At 43.3% G+C, this 23,625-nt stretch overlaps 1 protein-coding gene across 1 annotated transcript; it reads right to left on the reverse strand.

The window, feature by feature from the left end:
• Positions 1-222: 222 nt before the first annotated feature.
• On the reverse strand, positions 223-22,343 carry FAM199X (family with sequence similarity 199, X-linked). The gene is made up of 6 exons (XM_040323826.1): positions 21,976-22,343; positions 9,807-10,026; positions 9,127-9,276; positions 6,227-6,388; positions 4,658-4,918; positions 223-1,987 (listed from the first exon to the last, which is right to left on the reverse strand). Exons 1-6 carry the CDS (start codon positions 22,140-22,142, stop codon positions 1,817-1,819), a joined length of 1,131 nt encoding a protein of 376 aa, XP_040179760.1. The 5' UTR covers positions 22,143-22,343; the 3' UTR covers positions 223-1,816.
• Positions 22,344-23,625: the final 1,282 nt, after the last annotated feature.

Below are 23,625 nucleotides of genomic sequence, written 5' to 3' on the forward strand. Positions count from 1 at the left end.
CGAGTGTACTGCGCTCTGTATATGTCGGCGCAGTATTCAAACTCAGCGCGGGAAATGAGCGGGGAGGACGCCGCAGAAGGACGCCGGACCCGACGAAGAGGACACCCGAAGCCGCAGGCGGACGCCGGACCCGACGAGGCCGCCGCGCAAGACACAAAAACTTTTTTCCACAGGAATTCGGGCAACTTTAGGGGTGCACGCTATACCCCGATAAATACGGTAATCAAGTATATTTAGGTCTTTCAATGTGCGCTTTCCCAATTTTCTACCAATTTTTGATGTGGTTTGTGTACACCGATTTGCAGACTAGCTTGCACACGCTGCAGCTTGTGTGAACATAGCTTTACAATACAAGATTTCTCTTTACCAGGTAGAGCAGTGGTTCTCAACTCCTGTCCTCAGGACCCACAAACAGGCCATATTTTAAGTATTGCCTTGGGGAGATGCAGACTAGAATCCTGCAATCACCGAGCAGCAAATGATATCACATTGAAAGTATTTCTGTTATCTTGCAAACCTGGCCTGTTAGTGGGTCCTGAGGACAGGAGTTGAGAACCACTGAGGTAGAGGCATGGCTGCACCAATTAGTAATGTGTACAATCGTCCAGTCACACTTGCGTGTTTTGCAAAACACATGCGTTTAACTGCTGTAACAGTAAAGCATGATTAGCAAGTAAAAACCATTCATTTAATGGATTCCATTAACACCATTGTGATAACCTTTAAAAATGATATGCAGACTGAATGTTTTTTTTTAAACCAATTAAAGCAGTAGTCAACTCTTTTGCAGCAAACAAAAAAGTTCTCCTGCAAGGCAATATCATAATGTGCTATTATGCGCCACATACTAGCAGATTATGAAAGACTTGCTTTAAAACAAAGCCCTTTAGCAGCGAGCTGTCTACATTGCAAAGGCTTTCATCATCAACTGGTCTTCCTATCATGTTCGGACTTCGGCCGTCTCACTGGCCGAGCTGCAACGACGTCGCTCCCACGCAACTGCGTGGGAATCCTGGCCACAGCACACAGCTCTGAAGAAACAGCATGGGTATGTGTGCCTTCCAAGTGCCTGTGCCGGTGATGTCACCAACTGCTGCTCACTAGAATATCCCCTAAATAGCTCACGTTTAGGAGATATTCATTTTACCTACAGGTTAGCTTTATTATAAGCTTACCTGTAGGTAAAAAAAGCAAGGAGTTTACTACCACTTTAAGTAGATAGTTTCAACGGATGGTTTACACAAAGGTTAGGGGTCTTATCTTTGTTAACATCTTGCATTGACTCAATACAAATAAAGCCTTGTACACCTGATGAGAAGACAATACAAATTTCCGTGATGATGCATTGTATTCTTTCATTTTAAAGATTGCGGTTTTGGTCACTTGATTTAAAAAAAATTTTAACGGACAAATACTGTACTGTTTAAAAACTAAAAATTAGCATGTTTTGTTACCGTACGAGAAACATTTTCGCGTGAACTGTTGAGCTCTGGAAAGTGGTGTACCATCAATCAGGTTATCGGAAGACTGCTTCGAAAGCTGTATTTTTTATCCATTTTCTCATTGTGTGTACTAGTCATAAGAAAGATAGGATCCAAGACTACAGATGGACTAAAAGATTTCAAACAAAATCCAAACTAGCTTCTATACTCTACTCTGGTGGCAAGTAGGAAACACGGGCAACAGCACACATTGGGAGACCTAAAAATTAGATCCTACAGCATATGATGGGAGAGCACATTTTTCCATAATGGATTCTACTTAAATACCCTGGCTTTATAGAGACTTATGAAGAACACTGCTATGTTCACCCTCGTCACATGAGTACATCTACATCTCCTTCATGATCTTCCTCATTAACTTTAAGTGACAACACTTCTTCATTTAGGAACAAGCCGCTGAGTCTCTCCTTCCGAGCCTGCCTCTGCTCCTTCAGCTGTCTCTTCCGCATCGCTTTCTGCTGCAGTTTTCTCTGCTTAGATCGTTTCTAAATGAAACACAAACATACAAAACAAATTAAGATACAGAAAAGCATATAGCAATACAACATATAAAAACATTAAATACAACATTACCTACCACCAATTTGCACCAAGCAAAGAAAGACGACCTGCATATCCAGAAGCAAAACACAGACCTAAATTTTAATGATCTGGTAGTAAAACAACTAAACAGGTTGAACTTTAAACGGGGTTATTATATAAACGTTTAAACTAGGGCTGCAACGATTATTTTCATAATTGATTAGTTGGTCGATTATTGAATCGATTAATCGGATAACCACCTTAAAAAGTGTGGTGTATAATTTAGTCAATATAAAGTTAAAAATAAAAGGCAATTAATTCTTAAATATCTGAGAACGACAGAAGAGATATACTGTATATACCATTAGACCCCATACACACTATACAACTTTTGTTGTCGGATTTCCATTAGATTAACCAAAACCATGTAGTGCAAGGGCCTGCCTGACTGCACACAAATTGAAACCCCTAAGGTTTGACCTCATATTATATGGTTTTGGTAAATCTGAATGAAAAAAACAAAAAATTATTCTACAGAAAATTGTATAGTGTGTATCCAGCTTTAGAGGTTGAATCTGGTAAATATCAGACTCAGATCTAAATTGTTATATATAATGTATGACAGACTCCCTTGTCATAGGCAGGTGGCTTGTTAAATACCTGTGCCTGCTGTTACTTATGCTGGCCATACAAAAACAATGACTTCCTAAACAAAAATAAAGTTTAATTTTAAGAACGTTCATTGATTTTCTAATTGTTAGTCGGGTCAAATGGATGTTTTGTTTTTGACCACAACAACAGGAAAATTTGAAGGAACAGAAAAGAAAACTTCTTAGATTTTAAAACTGAATGTTAAAAGCAAGTGAAATTTTAAAACAACATTCTTTCATTCAGCGAATGTATTCGTATTATTGATTTTCGGAGGAGAATATTCAATGTATGGGCAGCATAAGGCTCGATTCACACCTATGCAGTTTGCTTATGATCCGTTTCTTCAGTGCTTTTTTCTGTGCGTTTTTGCACACGCAATTATGCTGCGATTTGCATTTCTTATGTTTTTTTTTGCCTAATGTGTTGTTGGGCAGATTCAAAAACACAAACCGTGGCAACAACGCATTACATGCTTTTGTGCAGCCTCTCCTTTGAAGTCTATTGAACCAAAAAAGGCAGGGGAGGGGGGGGGGGTAGAAGCACCGTTTTGCGTTGAAAAAAAGTCCCTGACCCTTTCCAAATATGCAGCGGCTGAAAAAAGCATAGATGTGAACGTGTTTAATAGGAAACCATGTTAAAGCGGAGTTCCGGCCACAATTTCACTTTTTAAATATAAATACCCCTGTAATACACAAGCTTAATGTATTCTAGTAAAGTTAGTCTGTAAACTAAGGTCCGTTTTGTTAGGTTGTTACAGCATTTAGAGACTTTATAAAATAGAAATTGACCGTGGCCATCTTAAGTGTGGGCATCATGAAGCCAGACTGTATGACTTCCTGGATTTCAGCCTTGCAAATCTCGCACATGCTCAGTGCTGCACAAGCAGTGTCAGATCAGGTTTCAGCACCTGTGCTGTCCAAGTCACATGATTCTTTGAGACTGGGGAGTGCACAGACTCCTGGAAAGTTACACCCACTACATTCCCAGGAGTCTGTGCGGTGTAGGTTAGGAAGCTTAAGCACCTAGGTGCAGGAAGTGGGAAGATTAACTATTCTGCCTAGCAACAACACTTTGAAGGCATCTAAAAAAAAAAAAAAAAAAAATGTCATAAAGGACTAATGACATTTTTTTAAAACTACTGATGTAATGTTATATTTATGGGTGGAACTCCACTTTAAATGAACTGTAGAGCATGTCTGCAAAAAGCACCCCCCAAAAAAATGATTATATATATATATATATATATATATATATATATATATATATATATATATATATATATATATATATATATATATATATATATATATATATATATATATATACATATACACACACATATACATACATACATATACATACACACACATATACACGCATAGGTGTGAAAGGCCCAAGACGTTTAGTAGCAGCAGCATGTTTTTTTTTTTTTTTTTATCATCTGTCATAATGGGGTTTATTTATTTTTTTATAAAATTAGCCCTTTATAGTACAAAAAGAGCAGAGAATCGCTACTATAATGGGTTAGATAGATAGCATCGAGTAAATAGATACCAAACATGTCAAACTTTAAATCTGCATGCACCCTCAGATTTAAATGGCGACAAACGATATTTTCTAGAGGAGACCCATTAAAAGCTCCCTATAGGTCTACGGAGGTGGTCTAGTGCTAGAATTATTGCTCTTTTTCCAGTGTGTGTGGCAAAATGTAACATGTGTATCGTAATCAATGTTTCCAGGCATGGTTTTTCAGGACCCTGGATGTCTCCCCGTGCTCTACTGAATTTAATACAATGCAGATGTAAAATTGACCTGCCCAATGCCGAAACTGCATGTCCCATGCATCAAGCGACATCCCTGATTAATTAGGTTTTACAAAGTTTGCATATTACTTCCTTAAAAGAAGTTAATGATTAAAGTCAGTCTCATTTACCTATACAACAAATTACAGGGAGAGTTGGCAATTACAGAAGTATTCTTACCTTTGAATCTCTTATTCTTTCTGCTGCACTGGCAGACAGATTGCTGTCACTGTGAGTTCGACTCATGTTGGCGCTTGAGTTAGAAGCTGAGTGACCTCCACTAGAACCAGTGCTGCTGGCTGTGCTGACCATACTGGCACTACTGCTACTCACGCTGGCTCCGCTCACACCACTTGTGCTGGCTGTACTGTAACTGGTTCTTTTCCAGTTCTCTCGTGTGGATCGCTGTCGAGGACTATGCTCCTTGATATAGCTCCTGACCTAAGAGCAAGAATAAAACCATACTTGTCACGCAAATGGGAGAGGGAAGCATACAGTCCTAAATCAAATCAACTACAAGGGTCGACCGATCAAATTTAAAATTGATCTACTAATCATTCATAACTCTTGAATTTCTACCTTAAAAAGGATAAATGATACGCCTTCAGACACACAAGGACCACAAAAAGGTTAATGCAGCATACAGTCAGGCATAATTCTCTGCCCAGGGTCACATGTGCAGCTTACAGCCCACTGCCAACAGTCTGTCAAAATCAGGGACAGCCTGAAATATGCAGCTGCTTTACACCAAATGTATGCACATCCAAGTGGAACAAGCTTTTAAAAAATAAAATAAAATAAAATAAAATAAAATAAATAAAAAAAACACATACACTGCCCCGAACAGAATACTATTTAAAAGTCCTTGAAAATAAAAAGTATTATATACAAATGTATTACAGGCTGGCCCCAAACAGAAGAGGTCCGTCAACTGACACTCGCAAAAAAAAACACACACTAGTCTTACGAAGTGGGTTGGGTTATATGAACATGCATTTGGGGCGGTCCTAGTAAAAGGTCTATTGCCAGTGTCCAATCACCTGAGGGTGGTCTGCATAACCCATAGTCTATTGATACAATTCCTCTACAATTAAAGGAGTTGTAAAGAAAAAATAAATTTTGGCTAAAATTAATGTCTGCAAGGTAGACAGACAGAATAGTGTAATGATTCTGTTAAAAAACAAGTAAATACCCATTAAATTCCTTCATCTATATCACTTCCGGGATTCTAGTTTCTGTTCTCTCATTCACTTCCTGGTTTGCGGCGCTCGTTCATGTAAGAACTACATTTCCCAGTATGCATTGCGACACACCCAGTAATTCACACCTCCTTGAAGTCTAACACGTAGAGAGCGTCCTGCCACACAGATGTAGTTCCCAGGAGGGGGCGAGTTACAATCAGACAAGCAGGAAGTGAACAGAACAGAGAAGAAATAGAGCAACTTCTGAGCAAAAAACGAACAATGAGGAAGTGAAAAGAGGAAAGTCTGCAGGTAAAGGATGCTTATTATGAAAAAAATACATTTCCTTTACAACCCCTTAAAGCTAAAGTCACCATGCACAGAACCAAAACAGAGTACAGTATGTCAGCAATCTTATTTGATGGAAATCAAAACTTAGAGCAGTATCCAGTTTCTGCAGCATAATGTGTGGTGTCTGAACTTTATATTCTTCAAAAAAATGTGTTATGAAAGTTTTTGGCGTCAACTTCATTTCATAGATTAACTACACGAGAGCGGACCAACAAACCTGTTTCAGTTTTTCATCAGTCAGACAGTTCAGTTCAATTATAAACTCGCTGTCTGTAGGGGAGATCTGCGCTGAAGGATCAATTATCTTTATAATGTCAAGCTGTTCTCGTAGACCCATCTCTGTGCTGACCTTTCGACTGAGATATTCAATGTATTCAACCTAAGAGAACAAAGTATTAAAGATTAGAAAACCAGAAACAACATTCACACATTTCACTGAATTGGTACACACACACACACACACCTTACTGGGCTTATTGAAGAATCACAATCACTGCGTCGCCAATGGAGTTTTTTTTTTTTTTAACCACTTAACCCCCGGAACATATTGCTGCCCAAAGACCAGAGCACTTTTTGCGATTCGGGACTGCGTCGCTTTAACTGACAATTGCGCGGTCGTGCGACGTGGCTCCAAAACAAAATTGGCGTCCTTTTTTCCCCACAAATAGAGCTTTCTTTTGGTGGTATTTGATCACCTCTGCGGTTTTTATTTTTTGCACTATAAACAAAAATAGAGGGACAATTTTGAAAAAAATGAATATTTTTTACTTTTTGCTGTAATAAATATCCCCCAAAAAAATATATAAAAAAAAAAATTTTCCTCAGTTTAGGACAATACATATTCTTCTACATATTTTTCGTTAAAAAAAAAAAAAAACGCAATAAGCGTTTATTGATTGGTTTGCGCAAAAGTTATAGCGTTTACAAAATAGGGGGTATTTTTATGTCATTTTTATTAGTATATTTTTTTTTACTAGTAATGGCGGCGATCAGCGATTTTTTTTCGGTACTGCGACATTATGGCGGACACTTTTGACACATTTTTGGGACCATTGGCATTTTTATAGCGATCAGTGCTATAAAAATGCATTGAATTACTATAAAAATGCCACCGGCAGTGAAGGGGTTAACACTAGGGGGCGGGGAAGGGGTTAATCGCTCCCGCCGGGCACCCGCACGGGAGTCACGGACGAGCGGGGGGGCTCGGCTCCAGTGGCGCGCACGCGCCCCTAGTGACCACTAAAAGAGCCGACGTATAGCTACGGGCTCTCGCCCAGGAGAGCCGACCTGCCGCCGTAGACCTACGGCGGCTGGTCGGCAACTAGTTAAGTACCGTAGTTTGTAGCCATTCCACCAATGTGCTCAATTTTAAAGCACGACATGTACGGGAACCTATTTACGCGGCGTAACATTTTTCACGTTATACAAAAAAACTTTTGAGTTTCATCTGTACTTGTTACAAAAAGTGTCAGAAAAGGCCTGGGGGTCAAGCGGTTAAAAGAAACACTCCACTGGGTAAAAAACTCAAGTATAGTACAGAAAGATTTACAATAAGGCCTCGTGTACACTGCTGGTAAACGGATGTTTAGGAGCAGTTGGGCATTTTTTTCAGCTGCCCTGAACTCTATCTTATTAGTACATGTACACAGGGTCATTTATAGTCGTTTCTAGGCAGTTAAGTTTAGAAGCATTTTTAGGAATGCAAAAAAAAAAAAATGGGTTCAGACGGATGTTCCGAGGCATTAGAAACGTCAAAATTCCTCCAACAGCCTGTAAAAACTCCTAAATGCGGCAACTCGTGTTTAGCAGTGCTACGTGAAGCCACAAACCTTCACTTCCCGATTCCCTTACTGGAGATGCTGGCGCCTGCACCCGAGAGCCAGATTGGCTTTGGGTGAGGACATCACAAGCGCCCTGGACAGGCAAGTGTCCTAATAAAAAAGTCAGCAGCTGATTTGTAGCTGCTGACTTAATTTTTTTCCCCCCGGCAGAACTCCACTTTAAATCATTCAGACGAGGTTAAAGCGGAGTTCCGCTCAAAAGTGTGACTTCCGCTCATTGTACTATTCCCCCCCCAGTGCCAAATATGTCTTTTACAGGTACGCTTTCCATACTTCCAGGAGCCTTAGCTGGGTATTGACGTCATGGCTGTGGCTCCCTCTTCCTCCTCCCCGTCTCCGAGCCAGTAGGAGAGAGAAGCAGAGCCTCGCGCATGCGCAGTAGGGTTCCCTGCATGAAGCTGAAAAGCTACACTGCCGGGTTCCCTTACTCGCAATAGAGGCGTCACGCACCCAACAGCTGAAGGAAACATCAGCTGTGGTGCCGACATTGCTGGACTCCAGGACAGGTAAGTGTCCGATTATTAAAAGTCAGCTGCTGGCTTTTAATTTTTGCAGCGGTTGGCAGACTGCTTTAAACAACGTGCCGTGTACATGAAGCCTTAATCTTGAGAGCACTAAACAGGTTTCCAAACCACAGATAAAAAAATAAATAAATTGTGTGTGTGTGTGTGTGGGTATATATACATACACATATATATATATATATATATATATATATATATATATATATATATATATATATATATATATATATATACATACACATATATATTGACAGGAAGTCAGGTAAATCTGTGGGTGTTGTCACTGATGGGACATACATTTCTGCCTTGTTTAGACGATACACAGATGGTTACAAACATAGCCAGGAAAGGTTGGAGGGCCGTTGGAAGACTCCAGCTGTTCAGGGTGAGGCAATTAAGGCCTCTATAAAGTAGCCCAGAGGATTACCAATAATTGGCTGCATCACTCCTAAGGCTGTGTGAGTAGGAGAGCAGTGCCAGAAAGTCTTCTGTGAAGGTGAGGAGAGGATTGATTTTTCTGTGTGATAAAAATCAAAAGACTATTGTTTTGTGCTGTATGACCAGCACTGTCTACCCAGCAGTAGGCTGTGTTAGACTTCATAGATAGGTTCCTGTGTGGAAGGTAGACGCCCAGAGTGGCTAGGATTTTTTTTATGTTTGATTTTGGTTATGCTGTTTGGATACTTGCAATTGTTTTCCAGCAAGATGGAAAAATAAACCAAAAACTACACACACAGTGTTGTTGGTATTACCTGTTCATCGTTTGTCATAGCACTCCATGGGAGCTCATCCAGATTCCGGTGTTTGTTCTTTTTCTTGGAGGGAAGGCAGGGAGAGCTGGGAATGCTGGGTATCACATCAGATAGCACATCACTACCACTTGCTATGTCACTTCCTGGTAACTAGAGGGGGGAAAAAAAAGGGGGGGGGATAAGCTTTACTCTGCGCAATTGAAATTTACTTAAAGTAAACCATGGTTTTACTTTTACCTATAGGTAAGCCTAGAATAAGGCTCACCCATGAGATCCAGAACAGCCTATAAAAGCACGCACACACACCTACCTTTTATTCTCCCCTTTTCCAACACACTAGTCAGTGAGAACACCCAATCACACATTGTGGTAAAGAGGGAGACAAAGTATATGGGACGAGATATGTCCCAGAGCAACCATGAGAGATCTGGCCAATGTATGCATTACAGGTCACCATGGATTTTGGAAGTACAGGGGTTTTTCAAGTCCTTTATCATTTTAAAATCTAGTGATTTTAATTCAAAATCCTGCTGTGCACTTTTGCAGCATGGCATACACTGCGAAAGCTATTCATGGCGACTTCTAGAATAAAAAGTGCATGAGCTCAAATCTCACTAAAAATGTGTGAACATGAGGAGCTCTAGGTGGTTTCACTTGTAAAATGTTACTCTGCAAATTACCTGCCATTCAAACTCGCTGTCAGACCAGTCCCAATATGTACTGATGGATGAGGAGACATCACTGCACACACTTCCCTCTGGAAACAGATCAAAGGATGTGAAGTCTTGGTCATCCAGAAGGGAATAGCAATCATCCTGATCCCCAACAGAGACAGAGGAAAATAATTCCTCGCTGCATTCAGAACTTGCCACACTAGTTCCACAAGATGTCAGATTCCACCTGTAGATTACAAGGACACTCGTTAATTCTTAGAAATGCCTTACAGGATAACAGAATATTAACATGTTCCAGGACCTCACTGTCCACCTGGGACCTGGACATCTTCATGTCAAGCAATTAAAACCCATCTCCAGCAAGAATTTTTTTAGTTCAGAAAACATTGGTCAGTTTTAAAGAATACCTTTCCTGTGATAAACAATGACACTGCCATGGCCGATTTTCATTCTGCAAATGCTAGTTGGTCAGTTCAATGCCCATTATGCTGACCCTCTGTAGTTAAGGAGTTCTGATGTTACTGATTTGCAAACCTTTTCCAAGTCAGTGATCAGAAAGAAACACAGCCAGATGGTCAGAACAGCCAGGAATTGGGCATTTCCAGAAGGTGATCAGCAACGGCAGACCCAGCATCAGATCCATGTTATTCATGCATGTGTCCGATGACTTCCATGCGCAGTGAGAAAAAATGAAGTGTTTGATCCCCTGCTGATAGGTAGGTTTATTTTAACAGCTAGAACAAAAATATCCCCCCCCCCCCCAAAAAAAACACATTTCAAAACAGTTATAAATCGATTCATGTTTTAATGAGTGAAATCTGTATTTGACCCCTTTGCAAAACCCAGCTTAGTACTTGGTGGCAAAACCTTGGTTGGTAATCAGATGGTCAGACGTTTCTTGTAGTTGCCCACATCTCAGGAGGGATTTTGTTTCACTGCTCTTTGCAGATCCTCTCCAAGACATTAAGGTTTTGAGGTGGACATTTGGTAACAAACCTTCAGCTCCCTCCACATATTTTCTATGGAATTTGGTCTGGAGACTGGCTAGGCCACTCCAGGATCTTAATGTGCTTCTTCTTGAGCAACTCCTTTGTTGCCTTGGCCAGGGGTCGACAATATCCGGGCGCCAGGTTGAATTGCGACAAGAAATTGTGACCTGGCACCCGCCGGTAATTGAGGCCGCCACACAGCCTCAATTACCGGCCGCCGCGATCGCACGGCAGGGGAGGTGGGGGCGCATGGAGGCACAGGATCTTGTGTCTCCGTGCGCCCCCACCGCGATCACGGCAGGCCCGCGACAGCCGGTAATTGGGGCCGCGGCTTTGCAGCCTTGTGAAGTCCCAAGCTCTTCCTTCTGTGAGCTGGTGCCATTTGGTGGTGGCCGTTGGCATTACAAGTTAAACAGCAATTCTAATGTCATTTTTCACCATTTTCACTGCCATCTCCTTCCCTCTAATTAGAACCCCCAAACATTACATATATTTTTTTATTCTAACACCCTAGAGAATAAAATGGCCGATCGTTCCAATACTTTGTCACGCCGTATTTGCGCAGCGGTCTTACAAGCGCACTTTTTTGGGAAAAAATACACTTTTTTAAATGAAAAAATACAACAGTAAAGTTATCCCAATTTTTTTTTTAAATTGTGAAAGATGTTACGCCGAGTAAATTGATACCCAACATGTCACGCTTCAAAATTGCGTCTGCTCGTGGAATGCCGACAAACTTTTACCCTTTAAAATCTCCATAGGCGACGTTTAAAAAAAATCTACAGGTTGCATGTTTTGAGTTACAGAGGAGGTCTAGAGCTAGAATTATTGCTCTCGCTCTAACGATCGCGGCGATACCTCACGTGTGGTTTGAATACCGTTTACATATGCGGGCGCTACTCACGTATGTGTTTGCTTCTGCGCGCGAGCTCGTCGGGAAGTTGTCCTCTCCCCTTAGCAGAAAAACACCCCCAAAGCATAATGTTTCCACCTCCATGTTTGACGGTGGGGATGGTGTTCTTGGGGTCATAGACATCATTGCTCCTCCTCCAAACACTGCGAGTTGAGGACAAAAAGCTTGATTTGTGTCTCATCTGAGCACAATGCTTTCACCCAGTTCTCCTCTGAAGCATTCAGATGTTCATTAGCAAACTTCAGACAAGTTGTACATGTGCTTTCTTGAGCAGGGGGACCTTGCGGGCGCTGCAGGATTTCAGTCCTTTAGGGCGAGCGTGTTACCAATTGTTTTCTTGGTGACTATGGTACCAGCTGCCTTGAGATCATTGACAAGATTCTCCCGTGTAGTTCTGGGCTGATTGCTCACCGTTTTTTATTATCATTGAAACTCCATGAGGTGAGATCTTGCATGGAGCCTCAGACCGAAGGAGATTGACAGTTATTTTGCGTTTCTTTTATTTGCGAATAAATCGCACCAACTTGTCACCCTCTCACCAAGCTGATTGGCGATGGTCTTTTAGCGCATTCCAGGCTTGTGTTGGTCTACAATCTTCTCCCTGATATCCTTGGACAGCTCTTTGGTCTTGGCCAAGGTCGAGAGGTTGGAATCTGATTGATTGCTACTGTGGACAGGCATCTCTAATACAGGTAACAAGCTGGGATTAGAAACACTCCCTTTAAGAGAGTGCTCGTAATTGCAGCTTGTTACCTGTATAGAAGACACCTGGGAGCCAGAAATCTTGCTGATCGATAGGGGGGGGGAATCAAATAAATACTTATATATGTGTTTTTCTGGATATTTTTGTTATTCTGTGTCTGTAAAAATAAACCTACCATTAAAAGTATAGACTGATCATTTGTCAGTGGGCAAAAATTTAAAATCAGCAGGGGATCAAATACTTTTCCCCCCTCACTGAACATCCGATGACAGCCATGTACAGCAGCATCTTACAAAAGTACACCCCTCACATTTTTGTAAATATTTTATTATATCTTTTCATGTGACAACACTGAAGAAATGACACTTTGCTACAATGTAAAGTAGTGAGTGTATAGCTTGTATAACAGTGTCAATTTGCTGTCCCCTCAAAGTAACTCAACACACAGCCATCAATGTCTAAACTGCTTGCAACAAAAGTGCGTAAATCCCCCAGTGAAAATGTCCCAAGTTGGGCCCAAAGTGTCAATATTTTGTGTGGCCACCATTATTTTCCAGCACTGCCTTAACCCTCTTGGGCATGGAGTTCACCAGAGCTTCACAGGTTGCCCCTGAAGTCCTCTTCCACTCCTCCATGATGACATCACAGAGCTGGTGGATGTTAGAGACCTTACGCTCCTCCACCTTCCGTTTGAGGATTCCCCACAGATGCTCAATAGGGTTTAGGTCTGGAGACATGTTTGGCCAGTCCATCACCTTTATCCTCAGCTTTTTTAGAAAGGCAGTGGTCATCTTGGAGGTGTGTTTGGGGTCGTTATGTTGGAATTCTGCCCTGCGGCCCAGTCTCTGGAGGTAAGGGTATCATGCTCTGCTTTAGTATGTCACAGTACATGTTGGCATTCATGGTTCCCTCAATGAACTGTAGCTCTACAGTGCCAGCAGCACTCATGCAGCCCCAGACCATGACACTCCCACCACCATGCTTGACTGTAAGCAAGACACACTTGTCTTTGTACTCCTCACCTGGTTGCCGCCACACATGTGACACCATCTGAACCAAATAAGTTCATCTTGGTCTCATCAGGCCACAGGACATGGTTCTAGTAATCCATGTCTTTAGGCTGCTTGTTTTCAGCAAACCGTTTGCAGCCTTTCTTGTGCACCGTCTTTAAAGGAGGCTTTCCTTCTGGAATGACAGTCATGCAGAGCAATTTGATGCAGTGTGCGGCATAAGGTCTGAGCATTGACAGGCTGACACCCCCCCCCCCCCCCCCCCATTCAACCTCTGCAGCAATGCTGGCAGCTCTCATACGTCCCAAAGATAGCCTCTGGATAAGACGCTGAGCATTTGCACTCAACTGCTTTGATCGACCACAGCGAGGCCTGTTCTGAGTAGAACCTGTCCTGTCAAACCACTGTATGGTCTTGGCCACTGTGCTGCAGCCAAGATTCTGGGTCTTGGCAATCTTCTTATAGCCTAGACCAGTGATGGCGAACCTTGGCACCCAGATGTTTTGGAACTACATTTCCCATGATGCTCAGCTACATTGCAGAGTGCACGAGCATCATGGGAAATGTAGTTCCAAAACATCTGGGGTGCCAAGGTTCACCATCACTGGCCTAGACCATCTTTATGTAGAGCAACAATTCTTTTTTTTCAGATCCTCAGAGTTCTTTGCCACAAGGTGCCATGTTGAACTTCCAGTGAACAATATGAGTGAGAGCGATAACACCAAATGCAACACCTGCTCCCCATTCACACCTGAGACCTTGTAACACTAATGAGTTACATGACACCAGGGAGGGGAAATGGCTAATTGGGCACAATTTAGAAATTTTTCGCTTAGGGGTGTACTCATTTTTTTGTTTCCAGTGGTTTAGACAATAATGGCTCTGTTAAAAGGGGTTGTAAACCCTCTATTTTTTTAAACAACAAACATGTCATACTAGAGCTGAAAAGATTGCAATCTCGATTCACACCCCCCACATCGCGATTTTCAAGTGCGGCCATAGGAAAGTCCCCCGTCTTTGGCCTAGCTCCAGAGCGGCTGCCATCTTGGTACACCCGGCGGTGGCTGTCTCGTCAGGAAGTGACGTTTCGTCGCCGCCATCTTGCTCCACCCCACACTCCTGCACAGTAATGTTGGTGAGAAGGGGGCAAGCGGACATCTTGTTACACCCAACAGAGTTTTAAATTTTACAGTTATTTTCAACACAAATCGGAGCTTATGTGCTTAAATAAAGTATATGCAAATCTGACAGACTGTTAACATGTTAAATTTTAAAAGCAGCAGCAAACCTCACATGCTTGCCAATGTGACAGAACACCTCTGATTTTCACATTTAGTTAAATGTGAAAATCAGAGTTGTTCTTTCACATTAGCAACCATGTAAGGTCAGCAGGTTTGCTCTGGCTTTTAAAATTTAACATGTAAACAGTCCGTCAGATTTACATATACTGTATTTAAGCACATAAGCTCCGTTTTGTGTTGGAAATAACTTAAAATAAAAAAATTGAGAATTGTGAGAGAATCGTGATCTTCATTTAATGCAAAAGAATCGCGAGTCTAATTTTTCCCAGAATCGTGCAGCTCTATGTCATACTTACCTCAACTGTGCAGTTCGTTTTCCACAGAGTGGCCAAGGTCCTCCTCTTCTGTGGTGCCTCAGCAGTGCTGGTGGCTCCTCCCTGCATCAAGTGTCCAGTTTGGAGAAATCTCTCCTAGAGTGAACGCTCCTGAGTCCTACATCTGTGTCCATTCACAAAGAACTCGGCCCCGCCCACCAGCACCGCGTCATTGGATTTGATTGACAGCGGGAGCCAATGGCTGTGCTGCTATCAATCTATCCAATCAGGACATGAGACACCAGCTAGAGATGGTGTGCTTGTTCCCGCCCGGGGGATGACAGCGTTCAGGTAAGTAAAATGGGGGGGGGTGGGGTGCAGTACTATAGAAGGTTTTTCACCTTAATCCATAGAATGCAATAAGGAAAAAAACCATGAGGGATTACAACCCCTTTAAGTAATTTTAAGGGGACAGCAACTTTACACTGTCATACAAGATGTACACTGCTATAATGTAAGGTAGTTGTGCTTAGAATAAAGATCACTTCTCGCCACGTAAAATCTTTCACATTATACAAACAAATTTGGGCTAACTTTACTGTTTTTTTTTTCCAAAATAATTGTATTTGAAAGACCACTGTGCAAATACAGTGCGACGTAAAATATTGAAAAAAACATCATTTTATTCTCTAGGGTCTCTACTAAAAATAAAATTATATAATGGTTGGGGGTTCCAAGTATTTTCTAGCAAAAAAAAAAAAGATTTTAACATGAAATCAAATGTCAGAAAAAGGTTTATTGTTTAAGTGGTTAAACTTTCCTCATTTACACACAGAAGTTTATTCCTTTGATCTAAAGGACAAATTGTTACAATGTTTAGACTTAACGTTCCACTGCTAAAGAATGTTCTGATACTTGGCAGACTGCCCAGATTTTTTTTCCCCCCTTTCATTTGACGCTGATGGCTTCAGCAGAGTATGGAGAATTCTCTGCATAGTAAGATCAGGAAATACTTTGTCAGAATCGGGAAAAAATAAAAAAAATTGCGATAACGATTATTCGTGCAGATCTAGAACACTGCCATGTACATATATCAGTCTAGCCCTGCGTCCCATGACTGCCACATACACTCACCGGCCACTTTATTTGGTACACCTGTTCAACACAAAATGCTAATCAGCCAATCTCATAGCAGCAACTCAATGCATTTAGGCATCTAGACGTGGTGAAGACGACTTGCTGAAGTTCAAACCGAGCATCAGAATGGGGTAGAAAGGGGATTTAAGTGACTTCAAACAGTCATGCCCCATGGTATGGTTGTTGGTGCCAGACAGCTGGTCTGAGTATTTCAAAAACCTACTGGGATTTTCATGCACAACCATCACTATGGTTTACAGAGAATTGTCAGAAAGCAAAATTATCCAGTGAGTTGCAGTTGTGTGGACGAAAAATGTCTTGGGCTGAACGGGCCAAGTGGTTTGAGATGATCGAAAAGCAACAGTAACTCAAACAACTCGTTACAACCAAGGTATGAAGAATATCATCTCTGAATGCACAACACATCAAAGCAGATGGGCTACAGCAGAAGACCACACCAGGTGCCACTCCTGTCAGCTAAGAACAGGCTCACCAAAACTGCACAATAAAAGAATAGGAAAATGTTGCCTGGTCTGACGAGTCTCGATTTCAGCTGCAGCATTCAGATTGTAGGGTCAGAATTTGGCATAAAACATGAAACCATGGATCCATCCTGTATCCTTGTATCCACGGTTCAGGCTGGTGATGGTGTAATGGTGTGGGGGAAATTTTCTTGGCACACTTTGGGTCCCTTAGTACCAACTCAGCATCATTTGAGTATTGTTGCTGACCTGTCCTTCCCTTTAGGACTACAGTGTACCCATATGATGGCTTCTTCCAGCAGAATAATGCACCATGCCACAAAGCTCAAATCTGACTAATGACTGCCATGTATATCAGTATAGCCTTGTGTCCGATTGCCATGGCCAAAAAAAATGCCACCCCTGCATTTCTGTCAGATAATGCACCACTGTGCCCAGAACATTGTTACAATTAGGCAACCTCATGTTTATTTTAGGTGTATTGGTAGGACACAAAAAAGTGGAGAAACAAAAAGTCAAATCTGACACATTCCATGCAAAACTCCAAAAATGGACTGAACAAAATTGCCACCTTCTCAAAATTGGAAGAAATAATTGCATTCCAAGTTTGTGATGCTCCTGATAATTTGTAATTAAACTCGCATGCATCAATAACAGGTGATGACAATATAGAAATCACAGTTAAAAACGGTGAAAAATTGACTCAACCTTTCTGTTGTGCGTCTGTGTGCCACACGCAGCATGAAGATGAGAAAGAGCAGCAAAGAATTGAGCATTTGAGAACACAAATTGTGGAAAAGCATGGACAATCTCAAGGATACCGGTCCATCCCCAGAGATCCTTTGTTTCTGTGTCCACAACATTGTCAAAAAGTTTACAGCTCTTGGCACTGCAGCTAATCTCCCTGGACAAACGAGAAAAATTGATCAAAGATTGCAAAGGATTGTTTAAATGGTGGATAAAGAACCTCGATCAACTTCCAGACAAATACAAGCTGACCTTCAAGCACAGGGTACAACTGTCAGCTTGCACTATACATCGCCATCTGAATGAAAGGAGACACTATGGTAGAAGACCCGGGAGGGCCCCACTGCTGACACAAACATAAAAAAAACTGATTGGCGTTTGCCTAAACTTACATGAGGAAGCCTAAATCCTTTTGGGATAATGTGCTGTGGACAGAACAAAATGACAGCTTTTTGGTAAAGCCCGTCATTCTACCGGTTTCAGAAAAATTAAAGGGGTTGTAAAGGGAAAAAAAAATTCCCTAAATAGCTTCCTTTACCTTAGTGCGGTCCTCCTTCACTTACCTCATCCTTCCATTTTGCTTTTAAACGTCCTTATTTCTTCTGAGAAATCCTCACTTCCTGTTCTGTCTGTAACTCAACACCGTAATGCGAGGCTTTCTCCCTGGTGTGGAGAAAGCCTTTTGAGGGGGGGGGGGGCGAGCAGGAGTGTCAGGATGCCCACTAACACACAGCTCCTTTCTCTATCTGCAAATTAGAGAGTGTCCTGACTTATCTGCTTGCCCCCCTCAAGACCCAGAAATGGTTTAAGACAAAGCAATGTAGAGTACCGAACTGGTCAGAAAGGAGTCCAGATCTAAATCCCATTGAGGACCCATGGAGAGATCTCAAAACAGCAGTTAGGAAAATGAACCCTTCCAATCTGAGAGACCTGGGATAGAGGTAGACCGATATATCAGCCGATATTTGGTAATTTTTGATAAATCGGACGATTATTATCAAAATTAGGCCGATATTTTACACTGACCGCTGTTCCTCCTCCCTTCTCCACACTCAGCGGCTCTGGCAGCATCAATCGCTGCGCTGAGAGAGAGATGTCAGCTCGATATCGGGGGTGGGCGGGACCCAGCAGCTATATTACACCAGCCAATTGGAGGGTATCTGGGTGAGCCGCTACGTGTATGTGGCCCGCCCCCTTTCTAAAGCAGCCCAATCATTGGCTGGTGTAATTTAGCTGCTGGATCCCGCCCACCCCCGACCGAGCTGACAGCTCCTCTCTCCCTCTCCTCTGTTTCACACAGTTACACTCGGCTTGGTGTGAAACCTGCCAGTGCCACCGCCAATCAGTGCCACCTGCCAGTGCCATCTGTCCCAAACCAGTGCCACCTGCCAGTGCTGTCAGTTCCAAACCAGTGCCACCAACCAGTGCCCCCTGCCAGTGCCAACTGTACTGAGGACATCAAGTGTGTGCTAGAGTGACAGAGTAAGCAGGAAGGATTGAAGTGGGTGAGTTTTTTTTTTTTTTTTAATCGGCCTCAAAAATCGGCATGCTATATCGGCCATCGGCCACCCCAATATCGGTCTACCTCTAACCTGGGAACCATTGGTGACAGAAGAGAGGTCCTAAATTCCAGTAGAGAGGTGCAAGAAACACATTGATGGTTACAGGAAGCCTCTGATTTCAGTTATTTTTTTCAAAAGGTGTGCTACCAATTATTACTTTGAGGGTGCCAATAATTTTGTTCAGTCCATTTTTGGCTTTTTGCGTGGAGTGTCCCATTTGGCTTTTTGTGTCACACCAATACAAACAAAAGAAATAAACATGAGAACGCCTAAACATTTTTAATTGCAACAATTTTCGGGGCGAAGTGATGCATTATCTGACAAATGCAGGGGTGACAATATTTTTGGCCATGACTGTACATGGCAGTCTTCAGAAGCCTTGCGTCCCACGACTGCAACATTCACCGGTCCAACCTTGCGTCCCACAGCTGCCACTTACACCAGTCTAACCCTGCGTCCCACAGCTGCAACATACACCGGTCTAGCCCTGCGTCCCACAACTGCCATGTATACCATCAGTCTAGACATGTGTCTGATGACTGCCATGTATACAATCAGTCTAGCCCTGTGTCTGATCACTGCCATGTATACCATCAGTCTAGCCCTGTGTCTGATGACTGCCATGTATACATCAGTCTAGCCCTGTGTCTGATGACTGCCATGTATACATCAGTCTAGCCCTGTGTCTGATGACTGCCATGTATACATCAGTCTAGCCCTGTGTCTGATGACTGCCATGTATACATCAGTCTAGCCCTGTGTCTGATGACTGCCATGTATACATCAGTCTAGCCCTGTGTCTGATGACTGCCATGTATACATCAGTCTAGCCCTGTGTCTGATCACTGCCATGTATACCATCAGTCTAGCCCTGTGTCTGATCACTACCATGTATACCATCAGTCTAGCCCTGTGTCTGATCACTGCCATGTATACCATCAGTCTAGCCCTGTGTCTGATCACTGCCATGTATACCATCAGTCTAGCCCTGTGTCTGATCACTGCCATGTATACAGCGGTCTAGCCCTGTGTCTGATCACTGCCATGTATACCATCAGTCTAGCCCTGTGTCTGATCACTGCCATGTATACCATCAGTCTAGCCCTGTGTCTGATCACTGCCATGTATACCATCAGTCTAGCCCTGTGTCTGATCACTGCCATGTATACCATCAGTCTAGCCCTGTGTCTGATCACTGCCATGTATACCATCAGTCTAGCCCTGTGTCTGATCACTGCCATGTATACATCAGTCTAGCCCTGTGTCTGATCACTGCCATGTATACATCAGTCTAGCCCTGTGTCTGATCACTGCCATGTATACATCAGTCTAGCCCTGTGTCTGATCACTGCCATGTATACCATCAGTCTAGCCCTGTGTCTGATCACTGCCATGTATACCATCAGTCTAGCCCTGTGTCTGATCACTGCCATGTATACCATCAGTCTAGCCCTGTGTCTGATCACTGCCATGTATACCATCAGTCTAGCCCTGTGTCTGATCACTGCCATGTATACCATCAGTCTAGCCCTGTGTCTGATCACTGCCATGTATACCATCAGTCTAGCCCTGTGTCTGATCACTGCCATGTATACCATCAGTCTAGCCCTGTGTCTGATCACTGCCATGTATACATCAGTCTAGCCCTGTGTCTGATCACTGCCATGTATACATCAGTCTAGCCCTGTGTCTGATCACTGCCATGTATACATCAGTCTAGCCCTGTGTCTGATCACTGCCATGTATACCATCAGTCTAGCCCTGTGTCTGATCACTGCCATGTATACCATCAGTCTAGCCCTGTGTCTGATCACTGCCATGTATACCATCAGTCTAGCCCTGTGTCTGATGACTGCCATGTATACATCAGTCTAGCCCTGTGTCTGATGACTGCCATGTATACATCAGTCTAGCCCTGTGTCTGATGACTGCCATGTATACATCAGTCTAGCCCTGTGTCTGATGACTGCCATGTATACATCAGTCTAGCCCTGTGTCTGATGACTGCCATGTATACATCAGTCTAGCCCTGTGTCTGATGACTGCCATGTATACATCAGTCTAGCCCTGTGTCTGATCACTGCCATGTATACCATCAGTCTAGCCCTGTGTCTGATCACTGCCATGTATACCATCAGTCTAGCCCTGTGTCTGATCACTGCCATGTATACCATCAGTCTAGCCCTGTGTCTGATCACTGCCATGTATACAGCGGTCTAGCCCTGTGTCTGATCACTGCCATGTATACCATCAGTCTAGCCCTGTGTCTGATCACTGCCATGTATACCATCAGTCTAGCCCTGTGTCTGATCACTGCCATGTATACCATCAGTCTAGCCCTGTGTCTGATCACTGCCATGTATACCATCAGTCTAGCCCTGTGTCTGATCACTGCCATGTATACATCAGTCTAGCCCTGTGTCTGATCACTGCCATGTATACATCAGTCTAGCCCTGTGTCTGATCACTGCCATGTATACCATCAGTCTAGCCCTGTGTCTGATCACTGCCATGTATACCATCAGTCTAGCCCTGTGTCTGATCACTGCCATGTATACAGCGGTCTAGCCCTGTGTCTGATCACTGCCATGTATACCATCAGTCTAGCCCTGTGTCTGATCACTGCCATGTATACCATCAGTCTAGCCCTGTGTCTGATCACTGCCATGTATACCATCAGTCTAGCCCTGTGTCTGATCACTGCCATGTATACCATCAGTCTAGCCCTGTGTCTGATCACTGCCATGTATACCATCAGTCTAGCCCTGTGTCTGATCACTGCCATGTATACCATCAGTCTTGTCTGATCACTGTCATGTATACATCAGTCTTGTCTGATCACTGTCATGTATACATCAGTCTTGTCTGATCACTGTCATGTATACATCAGTCTTGTCTGATCACTGCCATGTATACATCAGTCTTGTCTGATCCCTGCCATGTATACATCAGTCTTGTCTGATGACTGCCATGTATACATCAGTCTTGTCTGATGACTGCCATGTATAGGAGGAGTACAGCCCCATGCCCTGTGCTGGATGTGGGGATCCTGAGTGTGTGGCCTGCTGTACACCCACCTGTTGGAGTGGAATCGGTGGAGGGGGTCGGTACGGTGACAGGAGGAGAGCTGACAGCCGAAGTCGCTGCCATCCAGACATCCCTCCTCGCTGATGCTGCCTCTCTGGGAGAGGAGGGGGAAGGGATCGTCGGGGGCCAGGAACTTCTCATACAGGCCCTCAGACATGATGCACACCGAGGGGGTCCGGCCTCCTATGTACAGCTCACAGGGGCCGACCACCCATCTCCGGGAGTCTTCCCTCCACTCAACGCTGACTCGGGCCGGTAAATAATCCAGCTCACCGGCTCAGCAACCTGGCCTTGGAATGAGGCAAATGTCGCAGCTTTTCCCGGGACTAGCAGAGATAGGCCGACCCTTCTTCCTGTCTGTGTGGGGTGAGCGTGCGGGGACGGCCGCCACCTACAGGCCGGGAGAATCACTGCATGGAGATACAGATGGGAACAGTGCTGGGAATGTTCTACACACACTGCCAGGGACTGGACCAGTATTCCTCCACCAGGCTTTCACATATATCGGTATATATATTTAAAAATAAAAATATATATTTAATACCTTTTTTTTCCCATTTTTTGGCGGGGAGGGGGGGTCACATCTTTAGATCTGAGGGGTTCATGCTGGGACCTGTAGTTCCTCACCTTTGGGAGGGGGTCACATACCCCAAAAAGTGAGGGACTACAAGTCCCAGCATGAACCCCTTGAGATCTAAGGGTGTGACCCCATAGATTTCACAGGTTCATGCTGGGACCTGTAGTCCTTCACCTTTGGGATGGGGGTCACATACCTTAAAAGTGAGGGACTACAAGTCCCAGCATGAACCCCTGAGATCTAAGGGTGTGACCCCATAGATTTCACAGGTTCATGCTGGGACCTGTAGTGCTTCACCTTTGGGAGGGGGTCACATACCCCAAAAGTGAGGGACTACAAGTCCTAGCATGGACCTGTGAAATCTATGGGTGTCTAAGGGAATTTACCAGTCTGTATGACTAAATTCCTGACAAGTCACAGCCTACAGAAACCATATAATTTCACATAAGAGCTCCACCTTTTATCATTAAAAAGCATTTTGTGAGTCAGGTGTTTTTGTCCTACACTGCACCTAGCACACACTGCAGTGTCCCCAATTTTCTATCACCTGAAAGGTGACACACATAGCTGTGCTTGGCTTTCCCATAGCTCCCAACTGTCCCTGATTTGGAGGGACTGTCCCTGATTCTGAACAATGTCCTTCTTTCCTCCTCATTTGTCCCTCTTTTGGTCTGATCTATATAGTTGTATATAAAATGCACATTGTATCTTTCAAACATTATTTCCCAGTGCTAAACCTTTCATCCGAATTCTAAATTGCTGCATTTGTAAATTTGAAAAGCCACTATAAAGGAATAGTAGAGCTAAAAAAAGCACTTGTGGGTTTAAATAATTTTTATTTTTGTATAATTCTCCTTTAAGGGGGTGTGGCGGGTGGTGTCCAATGCATACATACTTTTGCTAATAGATGTCCTTCGTTCCCATCTCAAAAAGTAGGGTGGTATGTATTCCCACATTCAGAAGTGTGGAAGGCCTAGTTACAAATTTCAAGCCTGTACCTTCACCATACAGATAACTGCTGACTTATCAGAGACAGGCAAGGCCCCCCTGTCGGCGCGGCACT

The sequence above is a fragment of the Rana temporaria genome, chromosome 9 (assembly GCF_905171775.1).
Source record: "Rana temporaria chromosome 9, aRanTem1.1, whole genome shotgun sequence".
NCBI lineage: Eukaryota > Metazoa > Chordata > Amphibia > Anura > Ranidae > Rana > Rana temporaria.